General features: G+C 39.3%; 1 protein-coding gene across 2 annotated transcripts in view; it reads left to right on the top strand.

The window, feature by feature from the left end:
- Positions 1-8267: 8267 nt before the first annotated feature.
- Positions 8268-20652, top strand: part of YIPF6 (Yip1 domain family member 6) — a 26188-nt gene continuing 13803 nt past the window's right edge. The window contains exon 1 of one of the 2 annotated variants that reach the window (XM_032845575.1): positions 8268-8408. In XM_032845575.1, coding sequence (XP_032701466.1) covers positions 8318-8408 — 91 coding nt within the window. In that variant the 5' untranslated portion in view covers positions 8268-8317. The remainder of the gene's footprint in view (positions 8409-20652) is intronic. The other variant, XM_032845574.1, reaches the window with a different exon arrangement.

Genomic DNA, 20652 nt, shown 5'->3' with positions numbered 1-20652 from the left:
ATTTACAAAAGTCTGTAGTCTAGTTCTCCAGTTCTTGGTAGTCTAGTTCTCTGATGTCAATTTTCTGGTTTTGACATTATACTACAAGTATATAAGATGTCAGTCTGGGGTCAGAGTTACCTGGGACTTTTGTACTTTGAAATTTTCTGCAAGTCTATAATCATTTCAAGATAAAAACAAAAAAATTCTTTTTAAAAAAAATCACTTTTAGGGGTGCCTGGGGGGCTCGGTCTGTTAAGTCTCTTACTTGGGCTCAAGATGTGATCTTGGGATTCTGGGATGGAGCCCCACATCAGGCTCACAGCTCAACAGGGAGTTTTCTTCTATCTCTCCCTTTCCCCCCCAAATCCCCTGCTCGTGTGCTTACTCTCTCTCTCTCAAATAAGTAAATAAATAAAATATTTCTAAAAAATCACTTTAAAAAATGTCTGTTAGAAAACAAAGTGAAAAAGTAAACAAAAAGAATATTTTAAATTTTCCAAATATTTAAAGTTCACAATATTCATGGGATTAAAATAGGATTTGGTTGGCTTCCAAGTAAAAAAAATGATCTGTCATCCCATCACTCAAAACCACATTTTACCTACATATGTACATAAAATACATAAAATTAACAATTAAAAAAACTATAACAAGAGACAAAGAAGGGCATTACATAAAGATAAAGAGATTAATCCAACAAGAGGAACATCTGAATAATAAAGCAATTCTAATGGACATACAGAGACATGAATGATAATAAAATAATAGTAGGGCACTTTAACATCCCACTTACATCAATGGATATTGAGGTAGATAGTCAACAAATAAATAGTGTCTTTGACTGACACATTAGACCAGATGGACATAACAGATTTATATAGAACATTGTATCCAAAACTTAAGTGCACATGGAACATTCTCTAGAATAGATCATATATTAGGTGACAAAACAAGTTTCAATAAATTTAAAGGGACTGAAATTATACCGTGCATCATTTTCAACCAAAACAATATGAAACTATAAATCAATCACAAGAAAAAACTGGAAAAAACACAAACACGTGGACATTAAGCAACATGTTAATTAAAAAAAAAACAATATGTCAATGCAGAAATTAAAAAAGAAATTTTTAAAAATACATGGAGAAAAATGAAATGAAAATGCAAATGTTCTAAATCTTTGGAATGGGATGAAATCAGTTCTGAGAGGAAAATAAATAGAGATTCAGGTCTACCTCAAGAAACAAGAAAAATCTCAAATAAACAATCTTATTTTCCACCAAAAGGATCTAGAAAAAGAACAAAAAAGGCCCAAGGAGAGTAGAAAGAACGAAATAATAAAAATCAGAGCAGAAATAAATCACATAGAGTCCAAAAAAAATAGAAAAAAAATCAATGAAACCAGGAGTTACTTCTTTGAAAAGATAGATAAAATTGATAAATCCTTAGGTAGACTCATCAAGATAAAAAAGAGAAAGGACCCAAATAAATAAAATCAGAAAAGTAAGAGAAGAAGTAAAAACAGACACTACAGACAAATGAAGAATTATAAAAGAATACTACAAAAAACTATTGTCCAGTATATTGGACCACCTATAATAAATGGATAAATTCCTAGAAACATGAATCAGGAAGAAATATAAAATCTGAACAGACCAATTAGTAATAACTAAACTGAATCAGTAATAAAAACACAACCAAAAACTTAAAAGTCCAGGACCAGATGGACTCACAGGTGAATGCTCCCAAACATTTAAAAAAGAGTTAATACCACATACACAACAGAATACTATGCAGTCATCAAAAAACCCCCAAATCTTGCTATTTGCAATGACATGGATGGAACTAGAGGGTATTATGCTAAGCGAAATAAGTCAATCAGAAAAAGACAATTATCATATTATCTCTCTGATATGAGGAATTTGAGAGGCAGGGCAGGGGGTTGTGGGGGGTAGGGAGGAGATAAAAATGAAACAAGATGGGACCACAGAGGGAGACAAACCATAAGAGACTCTTAATCTCAGGAAGCAAAATGAGGGTTGCTGGGGGGTGGGGGGGAGGGGAGGGGCAGGGTGGTTGAGTGATGGACATTGGGGAGGGTATGTACTATGGTGGGTGCTGTGAATTGTGTAAGACTGATGATTCACAGACCTGTACCCCTGAAACAAATAATGCATTATATGTTAATAAAAAAAGAGTTAATACTTATTCTCAAATTATTCCAAAACAGAGAAAGGGAAGGAAATCTCCAAATACGTTCTTCAAGGTCAGCATTACCCTGATACCAAAACCAAAAAATCACAAATGGAATTTATTCTAAAGATGCAAGGATCATTCAATACCTGCAAATCAATCATTATGATACATCACATCAACAAAACGAAGGATAAAAATCATATGATCATCTCAATAAATGCAGAAAAAGTATTTGACAAAATTCAACATCTGTTCATGGGGGAAAAAAAAACTCAACAAAGCGGGTTTAGGGGGAAAATACCTCAATATCATAATGACCACATATGAAAAACACACAATTAACACCATATTCAATGGTGAAAAACTGAGACATTTTCCTCTAAGATATAAGATATAAGGGATATTCACTCCCAGCAATCTTATTGAACATAGTACTGGAAGTCCCAGACACAGTAATTAGACAAGACAAAGAAATAAGTCATCCATATGGCTAAGGAAACTGTCATTATTTGCAGATGACATGATACAATAAATAGAAAACCCTAAATATTTCACCAAAAACTTATTAAAAGTAATAAATAAATTCAGTAAATTTGCAGGATACAAAACTAATACCCAGAAATTGATAGCATCTCTATGCACTTAATAATGAAGTTGCAGAAAGGGAAATTAAAACAATGCCATTCATAATGTACCAAACAGAAGAAAATAACTAGGAATAAACCTAACCAGGGAGGTGAAAGACTTATACTCTGAAAACTATAAAGCATCCATGAATGAAATTGAAGATGACACAAACAAATGAAAAGAACTCTATGCTCATGGATTGGAAGAATTACTATTGTTAAAATGTCCATCCTACCCAAGGCAATCTACAGGTTTAATGCAATCCCTACCAAAATACCAACAATATCTTTTACAGAACTAGAATAAATAATCCTAAAATTTGTTTTTTAAGATTTTTTTTTTTTTTTTGGACAGACAAATCACAAGTAGGCAGAGAGGCAGGCAGAGAAAGGATGGGGAGAGCAGGCTCCCTGCTGAGCAGAGAGCCGAAGCGGGGCTCAATCCCAGGACCCTGGGATCGTGACCTGAGCCAAAGTCAGAGGCTTAACCCACTGAGCCACCTAGGCACCCCACAAATAATCTTAAAATTTGTATGGAACCACAAAGCAATCTTGAAAAAGAAGAACAAAGTTGGAGGTATTGTAGTCCTAGATTTCAAGATGCCAGTACAATACTGTTTTGATTACCATAGCTTTGTAGTCAAAGCTATGGTAATCAAAACTGTATTGTACTGGCACAAAAATAGACACATACATCAATGGAACGGACTAAAGAGCCCAGAAATAAACCCATGCTTAGATTTTCAATCTGCAACAAAGGAGGCAAAAATATCCAATAGGAAAACTGGACAATGACATGCAAAGAATTAAACTGGACCACTTACTTACACCATACACACAAATAAACTACAAATCATTAAAAACCTAAATGTGAGACACGAAGCCATAAAAGTACTAGAAGAGAACACAAGAAGTAATTTCTCTAACATCAGCTGTAGCCACATTTTTCTAAGCATGTTTCCTAAGGCAAGGAAAACAAAACCAAAAATAGACTGTTGGGAATACATCAAGATAAAAGGCTTTTCACAGCAAAGGAAACCAACAAAACATAAAGGCAACCTACTGAATGGGAGAGGATATTTGCAAATGATGAATTCAATAAAGGCTTACTATTCAAAAATATATAAAAATTTATTCAACTCAACACCAGAAAACCTCACAAATAATGTGATTTAAAAATGGCAGACACTTGAATAAACATTTTTGTAAAGAGGACATAGAGTTGGCCAAGAGATATATGAAAAGCTGTTTCATATCATTATTCATCAGAGAAATGCAAATTAAAACCATAATGAGATATTACCTCACACCTGTCAGAAGGGCTAATCTCAAAAAGACAAGTGTTGGCAAGGATATGGAAAAGAAGGAATCTTCATGCACTGTTGGTAGGAATGTAAATTAGTGCAGCCACTCTGGTAAGACTTGTGGAAGATCCTCAATAAATTAAACATAGAAATACCATACGATCCAGTTATTGCACTACTGGGTATTTACCAAAAGCAAATGAAAACACTAATTTGAAAAGATATATGCACTTCTATGCTTATTGCAGCATTATTTAGTAGCCAAGACATTGAAGTGACCTAAGTGCTCGTTGAGATACATGTAGTGGAATGTTACACAACCATAAGAAGGATGAGTTCTTGCCCTCCAAATGGTGTTTTCATATTGCAGGTTACTTAAAGAAAGGGAAGCAAAGCTGTTCCACACTCCTTAAATTGTTTTTTCCTTTCCCATCCTTCCTCCTCCTTTCCTTATTTACAACCTCCATTTTTGAAAAAGAGATGTTGGTAAAGGGTGGGAAAAAGAAATGTGTGGTCCAGCAGACACATTGCTCTTTGCTCTGTGTGTAATTTTAATGAAAGTCTAATTGCAAAGGTTTTGTTCACTTTTGAAAAGTACACTTTTCAGATGAACTTATTCAGAACAAACATTGAGCAGACATTCTACATTTTTAGTTCTTTTTGTCCACTGAGCCAAGAAATTCTCTCACAGCAGTCCCATGTCCTCCTTCTTCCTAGCTACAAAAGAGGAGGACATTGCTGCTAATAAGCAAGATAGTGAAGGATCAGAATAAGAGGCGGAAGGAATAACCAAAGGAGGTAAGGGGAGGAATACTCTTCCTTGGCTAGCTAGATACTAACACACACTACTCAGTTTACCTGCTTTGTATTCCACTCTTCAGTTTCCTTCAACCCCTTGACCTGACATTGCTGACGGAATAGTTTTGTGTCACCTTCCAACTGCCTGAGCCCAAGACTTCCTATCTCAATATTCCATCCATGTCCAATGCCTCACTGACTGTGGCTTGATTTTCTTTCACTTGAAAACAAAAGCATCCTAACAGATAGAGGACACTTTGTGTTTTATATACTTATGTATTTTGATTTTTTACAACAAACATGTATTTCTATTTTAAGTATTAATAACTACTGTTTAGGGTGCCTGGCTGACTCAGTTAGTTAAGCGACTGCCTTCAGCTCAGGTCATGATCCTGGAGTCTGGGGATTGAGTCCCTCATCTGGCTCCCAGATCAGCAGGGAGTCTGCTTCTCCCTCTGACCCTCTCCCCTCTCATGCTCTCTCTCTCAAGTAAATAAATAAAATCTTAAAAAAAACTAACTACCATTTAACTCATAGTCCTTAAGACTCTATAAGGCAGCTATTGTTCTTTTCTCCATTTTACAGATGCCGAGTCTGAGGCACAGAGAGGTTTAGTAACTTGACAAAAGTCAAGTAAAAAGTAAATAAGTAAATGGTGGAGTTGAGCTTCCTACCCAAGTTTTCTGGTTCCAGAGTTTGTGTTCTTATTCGCTTCACTAAGTTGCCTCTTTTTATAAGTGCAAATATAAAAATAAAGAAAAAAGGAAAGCGAAAGCAAAATTCTCCCTTGGCATTTCCTACTGCCGCCACCACTATTTTTCAGATGTCCATCATCTTGTGTTTAGACTAGGCATCTTCCTCTCATGCCCTGTCTCACATCCTCTCAGCCCTCCATTCTGCCAGGTTGAACAGATAAGCACTTGTCTATGCTGTGCTATATCTCACTTTCTGTCGTAGGCCTATGGAAGAGTTGTTGGATGGGTAGTTAGATAGAGATGTTATGAGGCAGAAATAGCAAAGTGTGAATTGTAGAAATCGAGGTAGTGTGTATATGGGGGCTCACTGTACTATTCTTTCAACTTTTCTATATATTTGGATATTTTCATAGCAAAATTTGGGGGAAAGTATGAATCAACTTGAATAATATGGACAAATGTACAAGTATTAAAAATAAATTATCAAAATATTTCTTTGGTACAAAATTACAATTTGGACACATGCTAAAGGTGTGAATGTAATTTTATGGAATAAAAAATCAAATGTAAACTGGTCTATTGAAAATATCCACGATTTGGGGCACCTGGGTGGCTCAGTGGGTTAAAGCCTCTGCCTTAGGCTCAGGTCATGATCCCAGAGTCCTGGGATCAAGCCGCACAACAGCTCACTGCTCAGCGGGGAGCCTGCTTCCTCCTCTCTCTCTCTGCCTGCCTCTGCCTCTCTGCCTACTTGTGATCTCTGTTCGTCAAATAAATAAATAAACTAAAAAAAAAAAGAATACCGAGTTTGGCAATTTTGTAAGATATATTTGCAACTAAAAACATAAAATAATTCCTATTTTAGGAGCTTGTCCCTATGCCATCATCTTCCTCTACAACCTTTCTGAGTTTTTTCCTTCATAGCGTATTACCTCATATTTAACCTGTACCCTATTAGTTAAATGAGGAAAACTGACATTTGAGACTGAAATAATGCCTAGGTAACCTGAACACTGACTGCCTTAACAATTGTTTTCTGGTCTGTCCTCTTCTTAACCCAGCATCAAGGCCATCCTGAAACCAGTAGCAAAGAGGTCAAGAGATGAGGGTAGGTTGCAGAAGTTGGAGCTTGGGGTTAGGGAGAGATAACTAATTTTGGAGGTTGGCAAGGAAACAGAAGAGATTATCAACAGCCTCAGGAAAGCGGGAAAGGACTTGGTAACCCGATAACAAGTACCAGAAATCTGGACTGGGTGGAAGTGGGAGGGATAGAGTGGGTGGCCAAGCTGGGTGGGGAATTGTACACAATATTCTCTTGAGGGGAAAAAAAATGTTTCAGGGACAGCCTGAGCCCCTCAGTCATTAAGCATATGCCTTTAGCTCAGGTCAAGATGACCCTGCCCTGGAATCAGTCCCACTTGGGATCCCTGCTCAGCGGGGAGCCTGCATCTTCCTTTCGCTCTGCCCTGCTACTCCTGCTCACTCTGCTCTACGTCAAATAAATGAAATCTTTAAAAGATGTTTCAGGAAATGTTTCATTTCTACTGTCTCAATTTTAAGATCGCTCCCATCAGTACCTGAGCAAGTATTGAAAATGTGCTGGATCTGAAGAATTATGAGAATATTTAAACAAAAGAAAACCACACAACAAGTCCCCTACACACACATACCCCACCATTTATTTGAGAATTTTGTCCCACCGTATTCCATATTCTTTCTTCTTAAATTTAAGACTTGATTTCTTTCTGGATTGCCTATATAAAAACATAAAGCACTTTATTACACACCCATCCCTACCCTGTTAAAAGCGGGGGAAACCTGATATTCACACCACCAAAGGACACTCAAGATACCCTGAATCCTTCTTGCATCAAAAATGACTGTATTTCCTGATCGCATTTTAACCTGGGGCCGAGGTAAAGTGGAGTGAGAAAGACCCAGAATTAGGTAGGGAAAATAGGTTGGGACACGCCGAGTTTTTGTTTTTTGTTTTTGTTTGTTTTGTTATTCCTACAATAATCATCCTCTTTTAGACATTAAACATTTTTAGTACTTGCTCCAAATCACTTAGCAATTTTAGAAGTTGTAGTGAGATTGACATTTTGGCCAACGTATACAGAGAAGCTAGCTTAGCCCCTCCTCAAAGGGGGTGAGGGAGAAAGAAAAGTAATCTTGTATAGTTTATAAAAACGAGAAGTGGAAAAAGGCTGGTAGCGAGGGGAGTGTGGGATGAGGGGAATGCGCAAAGAATCAGACAAGCAGGAGCGACGGCAGAGGGAGCGGCTGGTCAGGAGGAGTTGATCGCTTTATTCAGGAGCACGAAACCGCGAAATTGTTCTGCCGCCCGTGGAGGAGCAGGTTTTTCCGTGAAGTGTTAGCTCTGCAGACCCGCCCTGAGAGCGACAAACGGGTGCGCGAGTGCGGTGGATTAAAAGAAAACGCAGCCGTGGAGCGATCCCAGGATCGGGGTCGAGTATGAAAAGGGGGGCACGTCTAACGGGACCTGTGGTCCCTAAGAAGCGAAGCGAGGCGCGACAACTCTCCCCTGTCCCGGACACCAGGAGGACGGAGACGGCAACACGACCGCACCGGCAGCCGCTGTCAGGCGCCTTTAGGTGACGCGGCCGCCGCGCGATGACGCGCTGACCAGCCGTGGCCGACACGTCTCAGGTTCCGCAAAGGCCTGTGGGAGCGACCCGGGAGAAGGAGGGCCAAGATGGCGAAAGCGGCCGAGTCTTCAGGAGACCCGGGAACAACATCGCCCAGGCCCCTGGTGAGCTTGGGTTCTGAGGCAAAAGGGACTGAGGGTGAGGCAGAGTGCTCTTAAGGAAGTCGGATGATGGGCTTCCTGGCCGGAGAAGGCTGGAACTCCTTCCTCCCGGTAGGCCCGTCCTATACCCGATGCCAGAACCAGTCTCAACATTGTACCTGCTCTTAGGGCTAACCTCTTTACCCTCCTCGTTCCTTCCACGCCTTCTTGTGAAACTCCTATTCACTTTCTTCCCTCATACTCTCAGGGCTTGTCCTCCTCCCGTACATTGTGTAAATGCCGAGCTTTAGGTGATTTCTTAATTATCTTTTTTTCTGCTGCCCTTCATGTTATCAAGTTCTGTCACTAGTTGTTGTCGGAGTAACAGCATTCTTGGATTAATGAGACTGTTTCCCATAGGACCTTATAACTTGATTATTGATTTGTTCAATGACCTCAGTAGTCTTGATTTAATCCCTGTTCTCCGTGTTGCAGCTCCTCGCAGTGCTCTTCATAATGCTCTCTCGCTCCTGTCTCTACAGGGGGTACGAATTCCATTGCAAGTACAAGTATTACTTAAGGACACAGGTTTTGGAGTTAAAATTACCTGGGCTAGAATCACCTGCTCTGCCTCTTATGAGAGGACAAATCATTTCATGGGGAGTGTTTCTTCATCCATAAAATGGATATAAAAATACCTGCCGAAAAGAGTTTTTAGGAAGGTGAAATGATATAATTTAAAGTGTCAAACACAGTGTCATGAACTGAGGAGTGTAATTATTCAATGTTCTGCTCTAAAATCCCTCTTCCCAAATGGTGTTCAGTTTCTTCGCAGTTGTTTAATAAATGGTACACCCCTTTCCTCTTTTAAATTGGCAAATTAACAGCAGAGGACTGAACTGGGAGTCAGGTGAAATTGCTTCTAGTCCTGGTTCTACTTACTAGCACTATTTTTTCATCTCTTCATTCACTCAACAAATATTCATTGAGCATCTATGTTCCAGGCATTCCTTTAGGCACTGGGGATGCAGCAATGAAAGAGAATGAGTGGGTCCAAGTTCTCATGGAACAATTGTGACCTTGAGGAAGTCACTCTCAACCCGTTTCCTCATTTGGAAAATGGGATAGTAACTCATCACAGAATTATTGAGATTACTAATGAGCTATTATACACACAGTGTATAGTGACATAGTTACAAGTGCTTAGCTGTTTTAGTTCCTGTTCCACCTCTTTTTTTATGATGTTTTCCCCCAATTAATTTTAGTGGTTCTGGTCATTCATTACTCAATGTCCAATCCAATTCTATTCAGTAATGTTTATTAAACTCCCACAATGCAGTGCATTATGCTAGCTGTTTTAGGGCATACAAATGGCTTGCCCTTATGGTGCCTACAGTCTACTATGACAAATGTACAATGGTAAAATAAGGTAGTAAATCAGAAAGAGTTACACATAAAATATTAACAAAATTTAAAGGGAGTTGCTATTATGTCCACTTGGGGTGACAAAGCAAGCTATGCAGTAGAAGTAATATTTGAGAGGGTCTCAAAGGGTGGGTAGGATTTGAAATTTCAGGTGAGTGTAAGAGCTGTCAATGATTGAGCACCTGCTGTGTGCCAGGATTGTACTAGACATCCTCAGCATTTTTTCTAAACTTCACAGCAACCATTTCACTTAGGTGGTTTTTAAACTGTGTTTTACTTGCAGATGAGGACAGGAGACTCAGAGAGGTTTGATGATTTCCCTAGGGTCTTAGAACTAGTTAATGGCCAGGCCTAAAATTTGAAACTAGGTCTGCTTCTGAAGCCCAGATTATTTCCATTAAGACTACACAACCTCTCAAGGGTGAGGGTACAGAAGTTGGGAAGTGTTAACATATTTATAGAACAACAGGTAGATCACTTTTGCTAAAGTACAGGGAAGCCTTAGGAGGTAAGCCTTAAAAAAATAAAGCTACTGAATTAGGGAGGCACTATGAAACAGTGGTTAAGAATTTGTGCACTGGGGTCAGATTATCTAAGTTTGATTCTCAGCTCTGTCATTTAACCTCTCCATGCCTCAGTTTCTCCATCTATAGAATGAAGATACAGTAATAATTAGTTCATAGGGTTGTTAGGTGGATTAAATGAATTAAGACATGAAAAACACTTACATGCCTGGCATGTAATGATCATACAATAAGTGTTATTTCTTCTTCTTGACTAGTAAGCTTGGAGGTTTAATAGGCAATGAGGAACCAGTGGGAATTTTTGAGGAGGGAAGGGTTTAAAATCATGAATTTGACAACATAACTGAGGGAGAGTTACCATGAGGAATGTTTGGAATCTAGACCAGCGAAACCAGTAGTTCTAGAACAAGTGATTGCTACCTGCACTATAGCAGTGGTGGAGTCATGAGTACTGGAGACAGGCACGTTACTTGAGGGTTTGGAGTGCTAGGGAGACTGTCTTGGATCAGAGCTTTTTGAACTATAATGTGCCTAGCAGTCATCTGGGTGGGGAGTTTTGTGAAGTTGCAGATTCCGATTTGGTAGATCTGAAATGAGACCTAAGATTCTGCATTTCTGACAAGCTCCCAGCTGATACTGCTGCTGCTACTGCTCCCATACCACATTGTGAAAAGCAAGGCTATAGACAAATGGGAGCATACTGATGCCCCTGCACAGAAATACATAAGAGGAGGATGAGGACCCCAAAAGTTCACTAATTCACTTTTGGATGTGTTTAGTTTGAGATATCGGCAGGCCATCCAATAGGCAGTTTGTCTAAAACCTGGACTTCAGGGCTCAGAAGTCAGAACTAGGTTTAATTAGGGGTCATTTGCATAGAGTTGAGAAGATAGTCTTTGGTAATGCTTATCTATTGTTTGTCTGTTTGGAGAGCAGGAAAAAGAGCTGTAATAATGGCTTTAGCCTGAGGTCTGGAAGGATATTGGTCTCAGGTAAAGGGGCTGGCTGGATAGCACACCAGCAGTCACCCCTCCCCACTTCTTGAAGCCAGGCCTCTTGGTCTGAGCTGGTTTCTTCTTGATGCCTCCCTCCCCACTTATTGACTCTTTTCTCTAGGATTTTGGTCGGTAGTATAACCCATTTGGACCCAGCTGCTCTCTTAAGGCTGCAGTCCCTGCTTTTACTGTATCTTTTTGGCCCTGCCTCTCTCTGTCCCCTCATTGGTCCAAGCCAGACAGCGAAGTGTACACATGGGTTTCTGTGCACACATGTGCATACATGTGCAGGAGTCTACCTGCACAAGGAGAAGGGAAGGGACATTGGCTCCAAGTCACCTTTCATCTGCACTGAGAGGCTAATCAGAGAGCAAGGTCCACTAGCTGAGGGCCTAGAAGCCCTGTTTGTTATATGTGGGGCTTGAAGTCCGCAGATCCTGGCTCAGCTCTCTGAACCGTATCACTAATTCTCCTGAAAAGAGTTACTGAGGAAATGTTGGGATGAGGGATATGATAGGATCCACATGGCACTATAATGCCTGCAGTGACTTAGAAAAGCAATTACCTGGAGTTAGGCCGAAGTTCACAGGATAAGGGCACAGTCTTCCACAAGACTGCCCTTACTTCATACACCAGTCACAGGTTTGGATGTTCCCAGGACCACCCTTACTTCTGACCTACTGGCTGCAAATTCAGGGGTTCCCATGATCCCCTTGAGCTCCATACTTCACTAGAATGGTTCATAGAATTCAGGATAGCACTATGCTTAAAATTATAGTTTCATTATAGCAAAAGGATACAATCCAAACCAGCAAAAGGGGGAGATGCATACGGTGAGGCCTAGGAGGGTCCCTAACCCAAAGCTTCCTTGTCTTCTCCCTGTGGAGTCAGGACCTTGTACCCACTGATACATCAATCTGTGGCAATAGGCAGAATATTGCCAATCAGGGAAGTGCACTCATGTATCGAGAGTCTTTATTAGTGTTTCTTTCTGTAGGCATGATTGACTAGATTATTGACTCCTCCCCTCCCTGGAGGCCAGGTTTAAGTCACTGGAGTCAAAGGTTCAACCCTCTAAACTTGTGTTTTGTCTGTCTGGAATGGTTTGCCCCCATGCTGAGTCATCTCATTAGCATAAAGTGTCTAGGGGCCTACCATGACTCACCTGTTAGCTAAACTGTTAGGGCCCAACATGAGTAACAAAATTAGCACTATCATTTAGGAAATTCCAAGGGTTTAGAGGCTACCTTCCAAGAACAGGAGACAAAGGCCAGCCAAATTCTTCATTGTACAAGTGACAGAACTGGAATTAACCCCCTAGGCATCCTGAGCTAGAGCTAAGATGTATCTAGCCCTGCTGTGAGCCTCCTACTGAGTGCTTTATGCATAGTAAGACATTTCTTCCCACAACAACCCTGTGATGATGATACTATTCTCTCAGTTTCATAGATGAGGAACTGAGGTATGGAGAGGTCAAGAAACCTGCTCAGTGTCACGTAGGTAGTTGGTGATAGAGCTGGATGGCTTCCTGCAGCACTCTTAACCAGTACTCTTCAAATATCATATATCGAGGGTTGACCACGGGCTAGGTGAAATGCTGCTCTTACCTAAATCTTATGATGGTGTCGTCTCCAAGTGAGGGCAGAGCCGAATTAGGCTTTGAAGCTCATTCCTTCTATACTGCTTTGCCTTCCCTAGCAGTTGCAGACAGCGTAAAAACTCAGAGCACCAGTCCTGGAGCCTGAAAGGTCAGTGTCATAGTAGTGAGAGAATACAGCTTCAAAAGAGTGATTGACATATTAAGTGCTGAAGAATATTCAGAGGGTGAAACGATCCTTGTACTTCTTGGTTATGAGGTCACTGTTACAGATCCGTGGGGAAAGTAAAGTTGTGGGAAGGCGAAGTGCCAAATTACATAGGATTAAGGGAGTGGGTGAGTGCAGAGCAGTTTGATCAGGGAAGAGGAGGGGAAGGAGAGTAATCTGAGAGAATAGCAAAAACAAGAAAGTGATGTATTTAAAAATCCTATTACAGAAGCTTTTAAGTATGTAAATAAAGAGTGGTACCTTTCAAAATTCTGCTATTTTTATTTCATTTCCCCAACACATTTTTTTCCTGGGGTATGATTTTTTTTTTTTGCTTAATCTTTTTTTTAAATTTATTTTTTAAGTTCAAGTATAATTAATGTACAGTGTTACAATAGTTTCAGGTGTACAATATAATAATTCAGCAATTCTGTACACATTTCAGTGCTCATCACAATAAATGTACTGTTAATCCCCTTTATTGTTTTCACCCATACCTCCAACCAACCCCCCATCTTGCAACCACAAGTTTGTTCTCTATGTTTAAGAGTCTGTCTGGTTTTTTGGTCTTCCCACCCCTGCTTTGTTCATTTTTTTTTGTTGTTTCCTAAATTCCGTGTATGAGTGAAATCATTCAGTATTTGTCTTTCTCTGACTTATTTTATTTAGCATTACTTATCCTTTAGATCCATCCATGTTGCTGCAAATGGCAAGATCTCATTCTTTTTTATGGCTGAATGATATTCCATTGTGCATAGACACCACATCTTTATCCATTCATCTATCAAAGGACAGTTGGTATGCTTCCATATCTAGGCTATTGTAAATAAATGCTGCAGTAAACATAGTTCTCAAATTAGTGTTTTTGTTTTTTGAGTAAATACCCAGTAGTGGAATTCCTGGATCCTATGGTAATTCTATTTTTAACTTTCTGAGGAACATCCATACTGTTTTCCACTGTGGCTGCACCAGCTTGTATGCCCACCAACAATGCACAAAGTTTCCTTTTTCTTTAGAGTATGATTTCTAACCTGTTTATTTTTAACTAATTTTATACATACAGAAAAATTGCAACAGAGAGTTCCTAGATAGCCCTGATCCCATTTCCTCCAATGTTAACATTGTACATAACCATAGTATACAGTGATCGGAATCAGTAAATTAACATTCGCACAACACTATTAACTAAATCACAGATCTTATTTGAATTATACCAGATTTTCGACTAATGTTCCAGGATCTTATCCAGGGTCTTACATTGCCTTGAGTTGTTATTTTTCCTTAGTTTCATTCAATCTTTAATGGTCTTTTTATTGTCTTTCATGATTTTTTCTGAGTGTTTGTTTATTTATTTAATTGCCAGAGATAATAAGAGAGGGAACACAAGCCAGGGGAGAGGAAGAGGGAGAAATAGCCTTCCCACTGAGCAGGGAGCCTGATGCCGGCCTTGATCCTAGGACCCTGGGATTATGACCTGAGCTGAAGGCAGACACTAAATGACTGAGCCACTCAGGCACCCCTTTTCTGAGTGTTTAAAAGCAAATCCCAGACATATCACTTCACCTGTAAATATGTCAGTGTGTTTCTCTAACAGGGAAGGACGTTTTCTTTGTTATCACAATAACAAAATTCATAATTTCTCAGTATCATCTAATCTCTGCTCATCATCTCACAATTTTCTAAAAACATATGTTTTTATAGTTTGCCCAAATCCGGATCCAAACAAAGTCAACAAATTGCATTTGGATAATAAATCTCTCTTAATATATAAACGTTCTCCCATTTTTAATGTAATTTATTTTTTTAAATTCAGTCATTTGTCTTGTAGACCTCTCCACTTTCTGTATTTGGCTGATTGTATCCTCATGGTATTTTTACTATGTTCCTCTATCCCCATATTTCCTGTAATCTCTAATAAGATACAGGGGCTGGATTGTATTCAGGTTCATTTCGGGTGGAGGAGGGGCAAGAATGAAAAAGAACTCAGATGGCCCCTAAAATTAGCAATGTTTACTTTTTAACTATTTATTAAGAAAAGTTTCAGAGATATACAAAAGTACAATGGTAAAATATACCCTCATGTCCTAACCTTCAATACTTAATTTGCGGCCAATCTTCTTTCTTCTGTAGCCCTATCTATTTCCCTTCTATTACTATTTTGAAGTACATATCAGGCATCATTACTTTAGTAAATATTCAACATGTTTCTCTAGAAGAAAAGGAGTCTGTTTTTAAAGAACATAACCACAATGCCATTAGTACATCGAAAAAGTTAGTAATTCCCTAATATTAAATATCTTATCAGTGTTCAAATTTCCAGTTATCTCCTAAATGTCATATTTTTATGATTTAAAATCTGGCCCACTACCTATTTTTATAACTAAGGTTTTATTAATTGTTTATGTCTCATCTTGGACTGCTTTCATGCTACAGCAGCGGAGTTGAGTAGTTGCCACACAATCTACATAGCTCTCAGAGCCTGAAACACTTACTTCTGAGGCCCTTTATAGAAAAAGTTTTGTGGCCCTTGCTCTAGGAAATCATCTTTAGAATAATTTAAAACAAGAAAAAAATATTTTTTATATTTATCTTCATTTTAACCATTTCTAGAGATCTTCTTTTCCTGTGTAAATCCAAGTTTCCTTCTGATATCACATTCCTGACGATCTTTCTTTAACATTTCTTGTAGTGTGTGTCTCAGCTTTTGCTTGTCTGAAAAAAGTACTTTGCCTTCGTTTTGATAGCTGTTTTAACTGGGTTCAGAATAATGGGTTGATAGTTTTTTTGTAGCATTCTAAAGGTGCTTCCATTTTTTTCTAGCATGGGTAGTTTTGGGTGAAATGTCTATTATTTATCTTTGTTCCTCTGAATGCAGTGTCTTTTTTCCTCTGGCTGCCTTCAGGATTTTCTTTATTTTTGGTTTTCAGTAGTTTGATTGTGTCCAAGTTTGTGGATTTTTGGTTTTGTTTTGTCTTTAGGTATTTATCTTGAGTGGTGTTCTCTGGGCTTGGATCTGTCATTTGATGTGTGTCATTATTTTGGGGAAATTTTCAGTCATTATCTTTCCAAATATTTCTTCAGACACATTTTCTCTCTCTTCTCTCTCTTCTTCTGGGATTCCAATTATATATTATATATATTAGTTACATATATATAACTAATATATATATATTAGTTATGTGTATATATATATTCCAATTATATATATATATATATATATATAAAATCATTTAATATTGACCCAGCTCTTAGATGCTTATTCTGTTTTTGGTTTTGTTTTTCTAGTTTTATTGAGATATGATTGACATAATACCACTGTGTAAGTTTCAGGTGTACAACAATCATTGTACAACAATGATTTGGTATATTTTTTTCTCTATAAAAATTTCTCTTTTTGTTGTAGTCTGGATAATTTTGACTGACCTATCACTGATTTTTTTCTCTGGCTGTGTTGAATCTGCAAATAAAGCTGTCAGAGGCATTCTTCACCTGTTACTATGTTCATTTATTTCTGGGATTACCATTTGACTTTTACAGTTTCTAACTCTTTGCAGAAATTCATCATCATTTGTGCATATGCCTTTTCTACTAGAGCCTTTAACATATTAATCATAGTCCTCTTAATTTTACTCTGATAATTCTAAAATCTGGGTCATCTCAGAGTCTGTCTGGTTTTATTGATAGCTGTGTCTCATCATATTGGGTTGTTTCTTCATTGTGAGGGGGGGTAATTTTTTTTATTGAATGCTGGCCATCATGTATAGAAGAGTAGAGACCGCCTGGAACTGGCACATCTTTTCTGCTAAGTTTTTACTGTGGGGATTAGATCAGTCTGGTAAGGGGGTGAACTGTTCTTGGGTTTTGTCCTTGCTATGGGAACCTTCAATGTGTTACCAGCTTCAAATTCTTTTTCTATTACATGGTGCTTGGGGTGGGTGCTAGATCATCCCAGTGTTTTACCTAATATTCCTGTTCTATTCTTTCTTTTTTTTAAGATTTTATTTATTTATTTGACAGAGATCACAATTAGGCAGAGAGGCAGGCAGAGAGAGGAGAGGATGCAGGCTCCCCGCCGAGCAGAGAGCCTGATGTGGGACTCGATCCCAGGACCCTGGGATCATGACCCGAACTGAAGGCAGAGGCTTTAACCCACTGAGCCACCCAGGTGCCCCTATTCTAAGCTTTCTATATTTTCCCTTTGCCCTTGCATAAGATAGTGGTTCTTCCTCCAACCTCTAGCCCCTCCCCCAGCAGTAGACTGCTGTTTGTTTTGATTCCCTACTTATTAGCCTGGGAGGGGGGATTCCTTGCTGTCTTGGTCCAGCCTTTGTCTTAGGCAGTCCCTGTATCCCTGTGTCTCCTGAGTGGGACTTTGTTGGTGATTCTGTTTCTCCCCCAGTCGAGGGAGACTGTAGTGGTCTGGCCTCAGGCTGTTTTCCTATCCCTCCCCCAGGAGTAGAGAGATTTGTCTTTTCTCTTTCCCTAGTCGTAGTGGGTCTTCACCTGTTCCCTGGAGACAGCAGAGTTCCCCCATTTGCTCTAAGGCTCTTGTTCTGTAGGGGAGAAGGGTCCAAGCAGGGCTCTTTGCTTTTCTCAGAATTGGCATCTGCTCTCATCACCAAAACCTAGACCTAGTGGAAGTCTGTGGAGAAGACTCTGCAGGTGGGTGTGAAACTCCTTGTGTCTCATACTTCCAGGGTCTCTGTGCCCTCGTACAAGTCCATGCTTGGCCTTTAGCAGTTCATTTTAACTTTTAGCAGAATTCTTAAACATCTGTGTGGTGCCCGGTGTCATTCTCTGTGTTGTGCTACAGTGTGCAAAGTAGTGCCCATGTCCTATGTTTTCCTGGAAACACCTTTTTTTAAAATTTTTTTATTTTTTTTAAAACATATAATGTATTATTAGCCCCAGGGGTACAGGTAGGTCAGTCGCCAGGTTTACACACTTCACAGCACTCACCATATCACATACCCTCCCCAGTGTCCATAACCCCACCACCCTCTCTCTACCTCCCTCCTCCTGGCCACCCTCAGTTTGTTTTGTGACATTAAGAGTCTCTTATGGTTTGTCTCCCTCCCAATCCCATCTTGTTTCACTTATTCTTTTCCTACCCCCCAGACTCCCCACGTTGCATCTCTACTTCCTCATATCAGAGAGATCATATGATAGTTGTCTTTCTCCGATTGACTTATTTTGCTAACCATAATACCCTCTAGTTCCAATCACGTCGTTGCAAATGGCAAGATTTCAGTTCTTTTGATGGCTGCATAGTATTCCACTGTATATATATACAACATCTTCTTTATCCATTCATCTGTTGATGGACATCTCGGTACTTTCCATAGTTTGGTTATTGTGAACATTGCTGCTATAAACATTCGGGTGCACGTGCCCCTTCGGATCACTACATTTGTATCTTTAGGGTAAATACCCAGTAGTGCAATTGCTGGGTCATAAGGTAGCTCTATTTTCAACTTTTTGAGGAACCTCCATGCTGTTTTCCAGAGTGGTTGCACCAGCTTGCATTCCCACCAACAGTGTAGGAGGATTCCCCTTTCTCTGCATCCTTGCCAGCATCTGTCATTCCCTGACTTGTTCATTTTAGCCATTCTGACTGGTGTGAGGTGGTATCTCATTGTGGTTTTGATTTGTATTTCCCTGATGCCGAGTGATGTGGAGCACTTTTTCATGTGTCTGTTGGCCATCTGGATGTCTTCTTTGCAGAAATGTCTGTTCATGTCTTCTGCCCATTTCTTGATTGGATTATTTGTTCTTTGGGTGTTGAGTTTGTTAAGCGCTTTATAGATTTTGGATACTAGCCCTTTATCTGATATGTCATTTGCAAATATCTTCTCCCATTCTGTCAGTTGTCTTTTGGTTTTGTTAACTGTTTCTTTGCTGTGCAAAACCTTTTGATCTTGATGAAGTCCCAAGAATTCATCTTTCCCCTTGCTTCCCTTGCCTTTGGCAATGTCTCTAGGATGAAGTTGCTGCGGCTGAGGTCGAAGAGGTTGCTGCCTGTGTTCTCCTCAAGGATTTTGATGGATTCCTTTTTCACATTGAGGTCCTTCATCTATTTTGAGTCTGTTTTCGTGTGTGGTGTAAGAAAGTGGTCCAATTTCATTTTTCTGCATGTGGCTGTCCAATTTTCCCAACACCATTTGTTGAAGAGACTGTCTCTTTTCCATTGGACATTCTTTCCTGCTTTGTCGAAGATTAGTTGACCATAGAGTTGAGGGTCTATTTCTGGGCTCTCTATTCTGTTCCATTGATCTATGTGTCTGTTTTTGTGCCAGTACCATACTGTCTTGATGATGACAGCTTTGTAATAGAGCTTGAAGTCTGGAATTGTGATGTCACCAACTTTGGTTTTCTTTTTCAATATTCCTTTGGCTATTTGAGGTCTTTTCTGGTTCCATATAAATTTTAGGATTATTTGTTCCAGTTCTTTGAAAAAATTGATGGTATTTTGATAGGGATTGCATTGAATGTGTAGATTGCTTTAGGTAGCATGAACATTGTCACAACATTTGTTCTTCCAATCCATGAGCATGGAACGTTTTTCCATTTCTTTGTGTCTTCCTCAATTTCTTTCATGAGTACACTATAGTATTCTGAGTACAGATTCTTTGCCTCTTTGGTTAGGTTTATTCCTAGGTATCTTATGGTTTTGGGTGCAGTTGTAAATGGGATTGACTCCTTAATTTCTCTTTCTTCTGTCTTGCTGTTGGTGTATAGAAATGCAACTGATTTCTGTGCATTGATTTTATATCCTGACACTTTACTGAATTCCTGTATGAGTTCAGGTGGTTTTGGAGTGGAGTCTTTTGGGTTTTCCACATATAGTATCATATGCAAGGAGTGATAATTTGACTTCTTTGCCAATTTGGATGCCTTTAATTTTTTGTTGTTGTTGTCTGATTGCTGAGGCTAGGACTAGGATTTCTAGTACTATGTTGAATAACAGTCGTGATAATGGACATCCCTGCCATGTTCCTGACCTTAGGGGAAAAGCTCTCAGTTTTCCCCTATTGAGAATGATATTTGCGGTGGGTTTTTCATAGATGGCTTTGATGATATTGACCTATGTACCCTCTATCCCTACACTTTGAAGAGTTTTGATCAAGAAAGGATGCTGTACTTTGTCAAATGCTTCTTCAGCATATATGGAGAGTATCATATGGTTCTTGTTCTTTCTTTTATTAATGTATTTTATCACAATGATTGACTTGTGGCTGTTGAACCAACCTTGCAGCCCTGGAATAAATCCCACTTGGTCGTGGTGAATAATCCTTTGAATGTACTGTTGGATCCTATTGGCTAGTATTTTGGTGAGAATTTTTGCATCTGTGTTCATCAAGGATATTGGTCTGTAATTCTCCTTTTGATGGGGTCCTTGTCTGGTTCTGGGACCAAGGTGATGCTGGTCTCAAAAAATGAGTTTGGAAGTTTTCCTTCCATTTTTATTTTTCAGAACAGTTTCAGGAGAATAGGAATTAATTCTTCTTTAAATGTTTGGTAGCATTCCCCTGGAAACCATCTGGCCCTGGGCT

This window comes from Lontra canadensis, unplaced genomic scaffold (assembly GCF_010015895.1).
Source record: "Lontra canadensis isolate GAN:19392208 unplaced genomic scaffold, GSC_riverotter_1.0 scaffold166, whole genome shotgun sequence".
Lineage (NCBI taxonomy): Eukaryota > Metazoa > Chordata > Mammalia > Carnivora > Mustelidae > Lontra > Lontra canadensis.
Note: the sequence above shows the minus strand (reverse complement) of the source record. Positions and strands in the feature narration are given on the sequence as shown.